The sequence below is a fragment of the Pleurodeles waltl genome, chromosome 6 (assembly GCF_031143425.1).
Source record: "Pleurodeles waltl isolate 20211129_DDA chromosome 6, aPleWal1.hap1.20221129, whole genome shotgun sequence".
NCBI classification, from domain to species: Eukaryota; Metazoa; Chordata; class Amphibia; order Caudata; family Salamandridae; genus Pleurodeles; species Pleurodeles waltl.
In genome coordinates, this window is record NC_090445.1 from 1083742432 (window position 1) to 1083758729 (window position 16298).

At 46.0% G+C, this 16298-nt stretch overlaps 1 protein-coding gene across 1 annotated transcript in view; it reads right to left on the minus strand.

The window, feature by feature from the left end:
- LOC138300578 (aflatoxin B1 aldehyde reductase member 2-like) overlaps window positions 1–16298 on the minus strand; it is a 209846-nt gene that overhangs the window by 84998 nt on the left and 108550 nt on the right. Inside the window, exons 3-4 of the mRNA XM_069240150.1 lie at window positions 10344–10448; window positions 9471–9567 (exon numbers count right to left, since the gene is read on the minus strand). Of these exons, the coding sequence (XP_069096251.1) occupies window positions 9471–9567; window positions 10344–10448 (202 nt within the window). The remainder of the gene's footprint in view (window positions 1–9470; window positions 9568–10343; window positions 10449–16298) is intronic.

Consider the following 16298-nt stretch of genomic DNA (forward strand, 5'->3'; position numbering starts at 1 on the left):
CACCCCAGGGGTGGTGCCCTAAGTTCCTAAAGAGGGTCCTTTGGTTCTGCCATCTTGATTCTAATGTTTGCAGGGAACTCTGGGAGCATCTGAGTGGCCAGGCAGGTGACGTCAGAGCCCCCTCCTGATAGGTGCTTAATTGATTAGGTGACCAATCCCCCTTTCAGGGCTATTTAGGATCTCTCTCTTGGGTGGGTCCTCAGATTCGGCTTGCAAGATTCCAGCAGGACTCCTCTGCAACCTCTGCTTCGAATTCTGGCCTCCGGAACCGCGACTGGACCCTCCAGGAACCTACCAGCTGCAGATCTACGAGGAAGACTCTTCTGCAGCTTTGTATCCAGAATTCCTACCAGCTGTGAAACATTTCCCCGGCCATGCATCCTCAGAAGACTGCAGCTCTTCAGCCTGCACAAGAAGAAGGAATCTCCCTTGGGATGAAGGCATCACTCCCCTGCATCCGCCGGTACCTGGCTGCATCGATGGCCGGCTGCGTGGATCTCCCCTCATCCTGAGTGGTGTGGGTCCTGCATCACATGGGGTGGTGCGGGGAGTCTCCCTTGGTCCTCTCTACCAGCTGACGCACTTTGATGGTGGCAAGTCCTTTTCACTCCACACAAGACAGCACCCCTGTGCACTGCGTCCTTTGCAGCTGCCAAGGCTTGTTTGATTCATGTCCAAGGGGAACTTCAGGCAATGTTTAGCTCCAGCCCTCAGCACTCCTTCCTGCAACTCCTGGGTCTCTGTGTGGTCCAACGACGACGTGGGAGCAACTTCTGTGGAGCTGCGTGGGCTGCTTCAGCGACTTCCGTGTCCCTGCCCTGTGGGACACCTGTGGGTGCTGCCTCTCCTCCTGTGGGCCTTCTGAGAGGCAGAGGGTCTCCTGTGACTACCCCTCCATGGTAGAGCCCTCCTGGACTTTGCTGGTCCCCGGCAGCACCTCTTTTCCTCCAAACGCGAATTTGCCTTTGCCAAGTATTGTTGGTGAAAATCCTTCCCCGACACCCATCTGCAATCCAGCTTCCAGCGTGGGACACTTGTCGCACGCATCAGGAACTCTTCTTCAGCTTCTCTGCTGCAGTGCTGACCTGTCTTCCTTCTTCGTCAACCAACTCCAAAAGGTACCTCTGGGTGGGTAGTATCTCCTACTCCCCCTGCACTCCACAGACACTTCTGGACTTGGTCCCCTCTCTCCACAGGTCTCTATCTTCAGTAATCTACTGCTTGTTCCTTGCAGGCTGTTCTGGGTGTCTTTTTTTCTTCTTTTCATCCTTTGGGGAGGTTTTGGGGAAATCCAGTGTTTTACTCCGGCAGTCCTGGTCGCTGGGGGTACTGCAGTACTTACCTGTGTGGTTTCCTATTACTCCTAGCACCCGCCTAAATGATTTACATACCTAGGTGGGGGCCCTGTGTTTGCATTTCACTTTCTTAGTGTATGGTTTGGGCTCCCCCTGGGGCTACTATTGCTTATTACTATTTTACACTGTTTTCTAACCTTTTTATGCATCTTACTGAATATTGGTGTGTATATATTTATATAGTGTATTTACTTACCTGCTATTGGAGGGTTGCCTCTCTAGTATTTTCTGATACTGTGTTCCAAAAATAAAGTACCTTTATTTTTGTAGAACCAAGTGTTTTCTTTCTTGTGTGTAAGTACTGTGTGACTAGAGGTACTGCATGAGCTCTGCATGTCTCCTAGATAAGCCTTGACTGCTCATCCACAGCTACCTCTAGAGAGCCTGGCTTCTAGACACTACCTACACTTCACTGAGAGGGGATACCTGGACCTGGTATAAGGTGTAAGTACCATAGGTACCCACCAAACACCAGGCCAGCTTCCTACACTTACTCTGCTAGCTCTTGCTGTGGCTACAAAATAGACTGGCGGACGTTCGCTTTGCCTTCTTTTGCCACAACCTGTTGGAGGTAACATTTCCATTGATAGCTTGCACTGGGTGAAAAAGGGGATTGTCTGCTATGGAAGGCAGACCCCATACTAACGTCTTGCAGCCAAAAGTCTAGTCTAGGTGCAACTCGAATGTTTTGGCAACCACCAATTTCAGATGAGTGGAATTTACAAAATATTATGTCATAACTATAAGCAGCATTTCTTTTAAACTACAACACAGAAAACAGAATTATGTTCTCACTTTTTCTTGCATGGATTTGCAGTCTGAGTAGATGAATTTCGTTTGAAGTCCATAACTCACCATATAACCCTGTTTGCCGTCAGAACATCCTTCCACTCGTTCCTTCCTAACTCTCACTCCAATTAATGCTCTTCCCTATAGACCGTATCATCTCATGCACTTTTTTACCCTCGTTAATGTTACCTCATCAATAGACCTTCTCCATACCCACTTCTTACTTTGTCATCGACTTCTTCGCCCCATCCGCTCTCGCTCTATATGTTCTCTCACCGCCCTCACATACATACCACAGAAACACTGTTTAAAATATTTACAACCAATCATCAGATAACCATGGTCAGATTGCTTTCTCTCATGTTCATCATGTACAGAACTGCTCAAATCAAGAGTTTTACAGTCTTTTCTTTTATCTGTTTTTGAGCAGTTCAAGTAAACAAATGAAAAACAGCAAATGCACAATGAGATCTGAGGATGTTTGCCGTTGACTTCTGAACTAAAACAATCAGGGCACAAATGCTTTAAGAAGCACTGGCCATTCAACCAGGAGCAGTCTGGAGTCCAGGGAGGAATAACTAGTGGTAAAGCGCACCCTTGATCCCCATCATATCATCTCAAAAGCCTTCCTTTTGTTGCTGCTGAGCTAGGGGGAGATAAAGGGTGGCAATAACAAAGTAAACAAGGCTCTATGAGAGCTGTGTCTGGCTTCTGTCACTGCAGTCTTTCAAAGTCGTCGACTAGCTCCCTATTATAGGGATGATGTTCAGTCAGCCTCTGTTTTTTTTTAGGCCAAAGGCAGGTGATGTACGGAGGCCAATTACTGGACAGTTGGTTTGTTTTCAGGGATCAAACGACAATGGTTCACCCGGAACTAATTCCATAGAAGACTGTTGGATACGCACAGCAAAAATTACTGTAATCATCGCATAATAGCATCATAACGAAATCCGGATAGCAGGTTTCCAGTGTATTCATGGAATTTTATTCACCTCTTAAATTTCATCTTTCGTCTTATGCGTACATGGTTTAAAATAAAATGTGTGGAAAGTGATCCCCGCGTGAGCAATAATCACAGCTAAACATACAGTGAAACATGTGGCAAGAAAATCGCCGGTATATTTGTAAGCAATCCATCACGCAGAGGTCCCGTTAGACCAGGCACTTAGTTGACTAACCACACAATGTTATAGTATAACAAAAGTTTTGTTTGCTAACAGTGTTAACGACATTTTGACCCTACGAAAGGTACCCAGGTCTCATCAGGAATAAGAGATGGCCTGGGTGACCTGAAAAATACAAGAAAAGTAGTATACGTGAGTCAGGAAACCTACTAAAAAAGTGCCAGGAATTTGGGGTGAAAGGATACCTACTGAGAACCTCGAAGCGAGTTTGAACGAAAGCAGTCAGAGATTTACTGTAAGGAGTGAACAATCATCCTGTGATAGGAAACATAAGGATACTCCCGACTGATAGGTCCTACAGTAACGAAAAGAAGAACACAATAATGAGTGCCAGACAGAAATGCCTAAAATAAAAATTTCTAAACAATAAAAACTCACCAGTGAGGGAAGATGGTGAGGGGAGAAAATTCTCAAACGTGGGACATGAACATTATTAGTATCCACGTAAAGTTCTCGTTCGGAGACGATGCGTTCTCAAAGGACTGCCACTGTCTCAAAGAAGGTTTTTAGAGTTCGTGGACTACAAATATGGCGAATCGCGGGAGCGAGACTTGAGGCGCACTCCATCACCCGTCAGTGGATGGGGAGGTATTGAACACCAATTCATCCCAAGAGGCCAGGGTGGGGCAATGAAAAGGCGGCTACAGTGTCAGGCCTAATGCGTTCCAAGGGGCCAGGGCGGGGCGACGAAAAGAATGCCGCACTCTAGAGCCTAATGCCTAAGAAAGGCAGCAATGTCGAGACTTCTGCCTAAGAATTGCACAGATTATAATCTTGTCAGTGGATACAGAAAAGGCTGTGGTACTACCAATATATTAAGCATTGGGGTGTCATTGAGCCTCAGAAAAATGGAATCATAAGAACGACTTCTAGTACTGAGGCACAAGTAAGGTAGGGCAAAGGATATATCAAACTGTACGTGGTACCCAACATCAGTTATAGTCTTTACAATTCAGACATATACATAGTACAATCATGTCACATGCAGATATCACTGGATGAGGCAAAATACCCAGTGCCAAGAATATGTGAAATATCTTTTCAAGGTTAACCTGAGTAGAGAATCAAATTAATGCGGAATCCGTGGTGGGGTCAGGGGTCATTACCAACGCATGCTGATAGCATAGTGAAGGTATGGCGACGGCCATAAACCTCCTTACAGTGTCGTAGGATTCCCGTTTTAGAACGAGACCTGCCTGATTAAGGGCGGCAGCACCACCATTTGTGGTTGACGGAGTCATTCCCACACCGGCTTGGAAGCTGTTGGCCCAACCCCTTCAGCTAGCTAGCAGCACCTCATTCAAACCTGAAAGAAATGGTGATTTGTGCAGCCTGAAGCATGACACACTGGCTTCTCAGGGGAAGTCGTGGTCGACAAGTTTCATCCCTTTCTCTCGTTAGTAAAAGGTTTCATACACACATAGGCCAAAGAAGAGATGTAGAATGTTTTTCAATATATGTATTGAAAAGAATTCAATCTATGATAAAAATATGAGCTGATTTATTATGGCAATTAAACATAACAGGATTAGATTGGTGGTGACCAGGGAGAAGAAAATAAACAGTCCCAATATATTGGAATAACATACTTAGATGAAATCTACCTAAGCGAGAACATAGTGGTGATAGTGCAATCTGTCCGTGCTTAGTCCATGGAGAGGAGCACCCACCCCATTACCTAAAATATAGGAGTCTGCCCGTCATCTCCGTGGTTGACTGTAAAGACCGGGCCGGAGGTCAGCAATGAAATGGCTTGCAGCATGAACAGAATCCTGGCTGGAATTACCTCACTGTTTTTCCTTGGTATTTACAGTGTGTTTATACGAAACATATTTTTGTGACTTGAAGAAAGGCCAGAGGTGGGCATGTGTCTAAGTGTCGGACTGTTTACATACTCTTGTGGTGACAATTGCTCGCTGCGTTGTCATGTACTTTTCTTGTCAGCCTTGGACAGCGGTACATGGTGAAATGTCATGTACAGAGTAATAATAACAATGCTTTTGCAGAATCACAAAGTTACAGCTGATTAGAAAATAAAAACATCCCCTGTGAAAGCAGGCTATCTAAAAATGAATAAAACTGAATAAATGAAATCAAAGCACATATGTAGGTAAAAGGACACAGGCCGCAGGCCTAAGCTAAGCTAAAATATGTGTGCCCAAGCAGAGTGTAAAATGAACCTACGACACAGAATGCACTCTGGTTTGGGATGGACTGTGGGAATAGAATCACTTGTTGGATTCTCGAAAATGGGATATAATTGGTATATCTAACCTAGCTGATGTTTGGAGAGGGTAGTGGACTAAAATTCTCTGCACAACTCCAACAGGCATTTGAATTGACAAACTCTGAATTTTGCAGATAACGGTCATTTACAGACATACCACTGAAGTACCTTTACTGGAAGACACTGTCTTGTTAGATGGATCCCTGTTGAAGAATGGGTACTTCACAGATTTATAGGACCCTACATTAGGCTCTTCTGTTAACCTTAATGTCAGAATGGGCACTGGACCTAGGGGACAGGGAGAGGAGGGTAATTCATTGGAAAGAAACCTTGCAACAGCCTTGTGAAGTAACCACAACAACAGGACTCAGACTAGTGCAAAAATATTGCACAGGGTGTATAATTCCTGCACAAGACTTTACATTTGGCAGGATAGCCAACAATCTATGTGTTAGAGGGTGTGGGCTGATGGGTGATTTCTATCATACAATTTGGCAGTGTCCTAAACTATGTGCTTTTATGAATAGGGTGGACAATATATTGGCTAGAACCAGAGAACTGAAAATAGAAGACAATGCAGTGGTAATGCTATTGGTTATTTAGAATGAGCTGACCTCACCCAAGTATAACTGTTCTGCGAGATGACTCTGGTAGAGGCATGGCGAGCTGTGGCTAGGATTTGGTTAAAGGCAGAAACATCTGTACACCAGACAAGAGGCTACTCCAAGAAATCTGAAAAGGTGAAGAGCCGCTGAATGCACTACAATGGGTTATCATAGGGGGTTATTGTACGTGAATGACCCACTAATGGACAAACCACCCTACTCACTGTGAGACTTTTCTCTTTTGTCTTGCACAGCCGAAGCAGTGCTTCGGGGACCATCCAAAATAGTGATGAGCTTTGTGTAAATAGTTTAGAAGCTCCTCTGATGACACCAAATTCAGATATCTTTGGGTGTATTGTACTTGACTGTAAGGAAATGCCTACTTGGCATGGTTACCCCACTGACTTTTTGCCTTTGCTGATGCCAAGTTATGATTTGAAAGTGTGCTGAGGCCTGCTAACCAGGCCCCAGCACCAGTGTTCTTTCCCTAACCTGTACCTTTGTTTCCACAATTGGCACACCCTGGCATCTAGGCAAGTCCCTTGTAACTGGCACCCCTGGTACCAAGGGCCCTGATGCCAGGGAAGGTCTCTAAGGGCTGCAGCATGTCTTATGCCACCCTGGAGACCCCTCACTCAGCACAGACACACTGCTTGCCAGCTTGTGTGTGCTGGTGGGGATAAAATGACTAAGTCGACATGGCACTCCCCTCAGGGTGCCATGCCAACCTCACACTGCCTATAGGTATAGATAAGTCACCCCTCTAGCAGGCCTTACAGCCCTAAGGCAGGGTTCACTATACCATAGGTGAGGGCATAAGTGCATGAGCACTATACCCCTACAGTGTCTAAGCAAAACCTTAGACATTGTAAGTGCAGGGTAGCCATAAGAGTATATGGTCTGGGAGTCTGTCATGCACGAACTCCACAGCACCATAATGGCTACACTGAGAACTGTGAATCTTAGATGCCCCCTGAAACCATACAGACTACCAGTGTGGGCTGACTAGTTTTAGCAGCCTGCCACACACCAGACATGTTGCTGGCCACATGGGGAGAGCGCCTTTGTCACTCTGTGGCTAGTAACAAAGCCTGTACTGGGTGGAGGTGCTTCTCACCTCCCCCTGCAGGAACTGTAACACCTGGCGGTGAGCCTCAAAGGCTCACCCCCTTTGTTACAGCACCCCAGGGCACTCCAGCTAGTGGAGTTGCCCGCCCCCTCCGGCCACGGCCCCACTTTTGGCGGCAAGGCCGGAGGAGATAATGAGAAAAACAAGGAGGAGTCACTGGCCAGTCAGGACAGCCCCTAAGGTGTCCTGAGCTGAGGTGACTCTGACTTTTAGGAATCCACCATCTTGCAGATGGAGGATTCCCCCAATAGGATTAGCGATGTGGCCCCCTCCCCTTAGGGAGGAGGCACAAAGAGGGTGTAGCCACCCTCAGGGCTAGTAGCCATTGGCTGCTAACCCCCCAGACCAAAACACACCCCTAAATCGAGTATTTAGGGGCTCCCAGAACACAGCAAGATAGATTCCTGCAACCTAAGACGAAGAAGGAGCTGAAAAACCTGCAGAAAAAACGGAGACACCAACTGCTTTGGCCCCAGCTCTACCGGCCTGTCTCCCCACTTCAAAAGAACTGCTACAGCGACGCGTTTCACAGGGTCCAGCAACCTCTGAAGCCTCAGAGGACTAACCTGCATCTAAAAGGACCAAGAACTCCCGAGGACAGCGGCTCTGCTCCAAAGAAGAAGCATCTTTGCAACAAAGAAGCAACTTTGAAAGAACACATGTTTCCCACCGGAAACGTGAGACTTTGCACTCTGCACCAGACGCCCCCGGCTCGACTTGTGGGGAAACAACACTACAGGGAGGACTCCCCGGCGACTGCAAGCCTGTGAGTAGCCAGAGTTGACCCCCCTGAGCCCCTACAGCGACGCCTGCAGAAGGAATCCAGAGGCTCCCCCTGACCGCGACTGCCTGCTTCAAAGACCCGACGCCTGGTAAGGACACTGCATCCGCAGCCCCCAGGACCTGAAGGATCCGACCTCCAGTGCAGGAGCGACCCCCAGGTGGCCCTCTCCCTTGCCCAGGTGGTGGCTACCCCGAGGAGCCCCCCCCCCGCCTGCATCGCTGAAGAGACCCCTTGGTCTCCCATTGAACTCCATTGCAAACCTGATGCCTGTTTGCACACTACACCCGGCCGCCCCGTGCCGCTGAGGGTGTACTTTTTGTGCTGACTTGTGTCCCCCCCGGTGCCCTACAAAACACCCCTGGTCTGCCCTCCGAAGACGCGGGTACTTACCTGCTGGCAGACTGGAACCGGGGCACCCCCTTCTCCATTGAAGCCTATGCGTTTTGGGCACCACTTTGACCTCTGCACCTGACCGGCCCTGAGTTGCTGGTGTGGTAACTTTGGGGTTGCCCTGAACCCCCAACGGTGGGCTACCTTGGACCCAACTTTGAACCCTGTAGGTGGTTTACTTACCTGCAAAACTAACAAACACTTACCTCCCCCAGGAACTGTTGAAAATTGCATTGTGTCCAGTTTTAAAATAGCTTATTGCCATTTGTGTGAAAACTGTATATGCTATTTTGCTAATTCAAAGTTCCTAAAGTTCCTAAGTGAAATACCTTTCATTTAAAGTATTGTTTGTAAATCTTGAACCTGTGGTTCTTAAAATAAACTAAGAAAATATATTTTTCTATATAAAAACCTATTGGCCTGGAATTGTCTCTGAGTGTGTGTTCCTCATTTATTGCCTGTATGTGTACAACAAATGCTTAACACTACCCTCTGATAAGCCTACTGCTCGACCACACTACCACAAAATAAAGCAATAGAATTATCTCTTTTTGCCACTATCTTACCTCTAAGGGGAACCTTGGACTCTGTGCATGCTATTTCTCACTTTGAAATAGTACATACAGAGCCAACTTCCTACATTGACTCATCGATTAGGCAAATTACACTGACTGTCCGATCTTGTTGGCTTTGTTGAAAATCAATAAAGATATACTTTTTGTTTAAAAAATGCAGTACTTAGCAGCAGGTGAAGCACACATTACCAACCATCAATTTCACTTCCTAGACGACGGGTATTAGAAGATATATCAGAACCCTCCTAATACAGGACCACTCATCCACATCAATCCCCAAATACAAGACTCAAATTCAATAGGTACATGAACATTGGAGGCTCCACTCTCGCCTCTGCATCCCTCACCTGCCACAGAAACAGAGAATCAGATTCACAGGTGGAACAGAAAATTCCAAATCACAACCCCTCTTCATACAGATTTAGTCCTTACCAGCCAATGGATTGTAGGCATAGAACCGGATACCAAGGTGGCGCAGGCATGGCAGAAGCTCTGTCTCCACTTGCCGAGTGGTTGCATTGTACATCCCCTGGAAGACAAATTAAATTATCACACAGGTGAACATTAAAGCAGCACCAGTGCACTTTATTGTTGGATGGGACATTGAGCCTCTTATATGGAATTCAGTGAACAGGTGTAACCATACATTCTCACTGGCTGCTAGAAGTCGACACTGCTGCTCGAGATCGATCACTCATTCTCCGGCAGTTGTGAATCCAGAACTACATTACAGAAATTCTTTGCAGCAGAAAGTTGCCCATCAGAGTGCAGCGTCCTCAGCAGCTCATCTGCATCTTAGGCAAAAGTCTAAGCAAAAAGATTCTCTATCATTTGCTTCTCATAACAAAATGGAGACCTTTGGGTGCAAGTAAAGGAAGACAGAACAGCAGTAGGGGTCCTCTGCAGAACTAAGCAGTTTCAAGCCACATTTCCACTGCCTAAAAGAAGAGAAACGAATCTTTCCTGGCTTGTGAGCCTCCTTTTCAATTTGGTGTTCCGCTTTTAGGAATGTTTCAAGGCCACAGGCATTAAATCCTGAAAGCCTTGAAGCGTCTTTCCTCATTCGGCAAGCTTACTGCAAAGGCCCCCCGACATCCTCTCAAATGTTTTGATGTTACCCATGTCTTCACACATTTGAAGGATTGGCCTGAACTTACTCTGTCTCTCCTGTACACCCCTTGTTTGCACAACTGTGACAGTGAATTTCATTACACTGACTTGAGACAACCTACACTTGTGGCTTTATGTCATACTAAGAATGAATACACTTTAAGGAGAACCATACAGAAAAGAAAGAAGCCTCACCTGATAAACTGTTGGAAGCACCCAGTTATTGTTCTTGCAGATTTGGTAAGCCTCCATCACCTCCCATGATGCGTAATTTGACAGACCCAGCTCCTTGAACTTGCCCTGTAACAGAGAACAGTAGGGTTATGAAATCCGTCTAATACTTGCAGCTCTAGGCACAAGCATTCTGTGCCCCCAGCGCGACATTCAACATATTTGGACATCATGCGATACCATTAGCTTCATGATTAATTTTACTGTCCGAGGACTGTGAGTGCAAGATAAGTGTATGTGGGCAATAAGTAGCCTTCAAGTCCTGGCACACAGAACAACAGCCCTAACTTGCTGAGCTCTTGACCGCACCAAGCTACACCATGCAGAACCCTGCCACTATGAATAACTCTGGCTTTTCTGTCAATTAGTGATCACCCCCCCTGACACCCCACAAAGCCCTCCACGACAAGGGACCGGAATACCTCAACAGACGCCTCAGCTTCTACGTCCCCACCCGCCTTCTCTGCTCCTCTGGCCTCGCACTCGCTGCTGTCCCTCGCATCCGCCGCTCCACGGCGGGTGGGAGATCTTTCTCATACCTGGCGGCCAAGACCTGGAACTCCCTCCCCACCAGCCTCAGGACCACCCAGGACCACTCCGCTTTCCGGAGACTCCTAAAGACCTGGCTGTTCGAGCAGCAATAACCCCTCCTTTTTCCCCTAGCGCCTTGAGACCCGCACGGGTGAGTAGCGCGCTTTATAAATGTTAATGATTTGTTTTGACATGCTGGCACAGTGATCACAACTCTGGCACATTTGCACAACAAACGTTAGGGGCTGACCCACTGATCACTCTCTAGCAGCACTATGGAATATGTTGTCAGAACCAGACAAACATAATTGTTAGTGCCCTGGAATATTTGAGCAACTCCGGCATAAAATAGTGGGACCCTGTGAAATAATTATATCAATTCAAATATTAGTTTAGTTTATGGCACACAAATTACAATGGGTTATTAAATGGCACAGGAATATTTGAGCATTACACCCTGACACTAAATTTAGCAAGCATCGGTAAAGCCACTAGGTCTGACATTGGGCGCCAACCTTTAAGCTTTGTCAATGCTTGTTTCATTTTGTCATGTTTTTTTTTTGCAAAACTTTAATGATGGGCGAAGCGGCAAGGGCCACATTAATCTTAAAAATAAATATTAGCTTAAACAAACACACATTGACACAGCAGCCCCTAGTACTTAGGGAAACTCCTTGTGAAAGAACAGAATGCTGTCAGACAGAGAAGTTAGCCACTGACTAATTGGACTGCCCCATGCTGTATGCTGCAATGGGTAGAAGACACATGTAAATGGCACAATTACAGGCCAATAGACGAAGAAGTATATTATAAAAATAATTTTAGTAAAATCGAGAACTTAAATTGGTCCTGTTCTTTTGATGGTGGAGGTACCATTTACTCTGTTGTGGAATGCAGGCTCAGAACTCTATGTAGGGTACTCAGATCATTCTTCAACAATGGGGACACTTAGAAACCTGAATTCAGGTCAAAGTAGGGTAGGGATTTAAAAGGGAGGAATTTAGAGATCTGGCATTCAGACTCTAGCTTTGAAGTTTACTATTTTTTCCTGAGAGACACTCTGCACTGTTCAGTAGACCTCAGCCCTATGCAAGGTAGTCAAACTACACGTTATGGTTGTTTGTATTTTCAATGAGCCAGACATATTGAAGTAAGTAAGATCAAAAGTCAGAAGACAAAGACAAACAGGGATGGCAATAATTACATTTCCAATTGTGCCCTTCCCTATCTGATACTGTTGTCTTGAATACATCCCTTGGACAAAGTAGATACTCACATTAATTTTCAATTGTCCTTATTGTTTATTTTTGTATAGATATCTGTAAAGTGCCAATGTTTTATCTCAGTACCAAAAATACATTCTTTAACAAACCCTACCAAGCTACTGATGAAAGAAGAGTGAACTTCTTAAGCTGTATAACTGTGAACAACTGTTTTTAAAGGTTTTCAGAATGTAAACAAACAGGCAGTGGCGGTTTCTTCTCGAGGGTGGAGAAGCGTAGCTCCCCCTCGCCCACTGCCAGTCGAGCAGGCATAAATAAAATGGCAATAAAAAGATTCAATTGCCATTTTATTTTTTATCTGCTCACCAGCCCAAAAACATGCTGGGAGTGTCCTCTGCTGCCGGGAGCAGAGGACAGCTTATGCTGACGGAAGGAGAAGATTGGAGCAGTGCCTTGACTGGACACTCCAAAGTGCACGTCACTTCGGACAGCTGTTTTGCGCCGGCCATAGTGACATGTGCATTTTGAAGCTCTCCACTCTGCCGTCTTAAGACGGCTGAGTAGAGACCAAGCACAGGCCTCTACGGCCTAAAGGAGAGTCCAGCCAGGCTGCTGCATCCAATCCAGCCGCTGCTTTCATGATGCTTACCAGCATGAAAGCAGCATCTGTATTGGTTAGGGGAGCTTTTCCTCTATCACAGAGCAGAAGAACACGGAGGATGACGCGCAGCAGCAGGATAAGTGCTGTTTTTCAAAATGTATTTTAAATGTTTAATGCATGTGTTTGTAGTGGTTGTGTTATGCAGTATTTGGTGTTATGATTTGGGCTTTTGGAGGGAGGGGTGGTTTTCTTTCTGGTTTTGGAGGGAGGTTTTTTTTGGTGGGGGGGATGGGGGGAGGGGGGGAAGGGGGAGGAAGAGGTGGGGCACTTTCTTGCCCCACTACATTTGAAGGGTACAAGCCACCACTGAAAATAAGATTTTTGACAGAGGTAGAGCGGCATCTTGCTCCAGTTAGTGTTTGTTGCCACTGAGAAGGCTCAACCACTAAATGACTTTAAATGACCCATTAGTACTTCAAGTAAGAATTTGCCCCTGTATCTCAATTCATAGGTGGGACAATACCATCAGAAACAGTGACTAAACGAAGATTGCTTGGATCTGACCATGCTTTCTGTACCATCCATAAGGTCTTGGGTCTTAAAAATAATGTGTTCTTTGACAGGACGCTAGTGTAGCGTAGCTTAGTCAGGAGTGTGATCACGTATGTCCAGGGCCATCTGTGCAGCATATTTCTGGACTAACTCCAGCTTATGGATCAAATTATCATGATGATCAAATAATCATGCAGTAGTACAGACATGCCAACACAATCATTAAAGTTGTATCTTGTTGAAAACGGAGAAAATGTTAATGGTTTCAATAAAAGAAGAAAAAATGGACTTTGCTGCAGCACTGATATGTACACAAGGTTAATGCTTAGAGGCATAGTTTATATCATTAGGATAAATGTTGTCTCTCCTATGTTTTTCATTGTTTAACAAAGTATTTATTAATACAGATTTTAAACATTCAGAAACAAACTTAATCAGGAATGTGCAAAAATCAGAAATACCTGAAAAAATACTGACAATATAAATATTGAAGAATGTTTTCCTTATTGAAGTTATTTAGGTACAAAATAATTTGATAAGAGAAAACCCAAAAAATGTGTTCAATGGCATGTGTGGCTGTAGATACACATGGTCTGCATAACCTGACATTTAGCGGTGGGTCTGGAGTATCGCAAGTAGTTTTTCTTTGAAGAAACATTTTCGAGTCACAGGACAGAGTGACTCCTTCTCGGTGATTATGCGCAGGGGCATCGAGTTTGTTAGATTGTTTTTTCTCTGCCGCCGGGTTCGGACATATCTTCGCTCTGTCCTTGACTCGCTCTAGTTTTAAACTTTACTTCCATCTTTCTGTTATTCGATGGTATTGTTCTCTTGTTTGTGAAATTCCACCTTTGCGTTCGTTCTTTTCAATCGTCAGGCTGAGTACCAACCGAGTGGCTCATGCAGGCCCAAATAGAATGCTGAGCTGACGGAACAGACGCCATTTCGTTTCTGTCCTTGGTGCCATTCAAAAGTCCCCCACACTGACCATCATCAGGTGTTTAATCCATGCCTCTCCCCCAATCACCAAGAAGCTACCTGTGACGCTTGCAAGTCCTTGAGGTAAAAAAAGACCCTTAGGGACCCAAGAGCTTGTAGGTGGGAGATGGCGCACAAGTCCCTAGAGACACCCCAAACATCTTTGGGGAGGATCACACACAGGAGGAGCCCAAACAAGAGGAGCTCTTCTTCATTCAAGAATCCAACGTTCAGTCAGACATTGAGATCCACAAGGTGTCGTCAGCGCAGCCCGCGAGCACTGTGACCCCCTCCTGCCCACCCAAAGTCTGATAAAAAGCCCCTTACAGAGGTCGCTGGACTGCCACTAGGCCAAGGCTGGTTTCGAAAAACTACTTTGTCTTCCCCGCCCTTCGGCTCAGAAACCATCCAAGACCACAATATCGTCCTTCGGCATCGCCCTCCGGCTCCCCTGTCCGAGCTATTTCCAGAAAACATTCAGCACCGAGCAGCTCGGCTCAGAGGCGACCAGCCCCAACAGCTGCTTTGGTATGGACAAAGGGTCACTTACCGAAACAGTCAGTGACGAGAACAAGGGAGCAAGCTCCTCCGGAGCACATGGACTTAAGTCAATTCTCCACTACGCTCTCCAATTGAGCCTAGAATGTAAACTATGGACACTAAACAGCGCTGCCTCCACATCCAGAAAGGAACAGGGTGTATTACTGCATTCTCCTCTGTCACGTTCAAGAGCAAATTTTCCTTTCAGTAGGGTTTGGACACTTCACCTCCAAAAAAGGCCTCTAAGAACAAGGCTACCACTACTTCGCCTAAGCATTTTCCTCTTTCTCCTGAACCAGCTTCCTTACCACCTCCACTCCCTACTTCATTTCTCCTCCACCTTCCTTCTCCTCCTCGTTCACCTGCCTCTCCTACTATAGGAGACCTCACACCTCAGGTCGCACCTTTATTTATAGGGGAAGATTTGGGTGGAACACACACAACCCCGATCCATGGGATTCATATGACCCCAATCCCATCATAAACAGAGACCAAGATTTGTACCCTGCAATACCCTCCCCACCAGAGGATATGTGGGAAAGTGCCTCTTTTGATATGCTCACCCCCTCAGTTGTTGCCTGGTTTCTGGTGCAATTTCAACAGAAAGTGCACTGGGTCCCTGCTAAACAGGTCCCCAGTACAGGTCTCTTTCCCTAAAACGGCACAGTTGTTTTTCCCTATTGGTAAACCTTTAGCTACCATGGTAAGTTCCTAGTAAATGGTACCCCTGGTACCAAGGGCATGGGGTACTAAAGAAAGGCCCCTGAAGGATGCAGCACGAACTGTGCCCCCTTCAGGGAACCCAATTAGTAAAATGCACACACTGCTGCTTTTACAGGCTGCGTGTTTTGGTGCAGAACTAAAATGAAAACACCACATGGCAAACAGCCTGTGAGCCCTGTCCCCTTTGCACTGCATGCAATATATGTAAGTCACCAAGGCAGGGTGCATTATATTACATGTGAGTTCCCTAGCTACGTGATGGCTTCACTGACAATAGGGATGTTTGGTATCAAACATCTCTTATTCATAAACCTTCACTCCCATCAGCTGGTGTGATTGCTGTATCAGGCATGTGGACGTAAGTGATGGGCCCTTGAGTGGCGCCGTTTGCAGATGCGAGTGTTGTAATGTTGCTGGCGGCGTGAATGATCTTGTGCATGTCATGTATAAAAGGTGTGTGAATGGACTCTAAAGCGGTTGGTGCCTTGTCGTGTCTTTACAGCTCACAAGCTGTAAGTCATTGGTTCAGTTTTTTGGCCTTTCAGTTATTAACAATGCATTTCATTTTTGTGAAATCTCTTGTTAATAAAATTTTAACCACTGAACCATCACTCACCCTCGTGCCAAATCCAAACCGTATGTGTGGTAAAAATGACAAAAACTGCTCTGCTGTAATCAAGCGTCGCAACACACCTGTGACACGCTAGGTGTCTCGGGTGGGACCCCAATGATGATGAAGCATGCCACCAACTTGGTTGGTGGGTGAGGGGT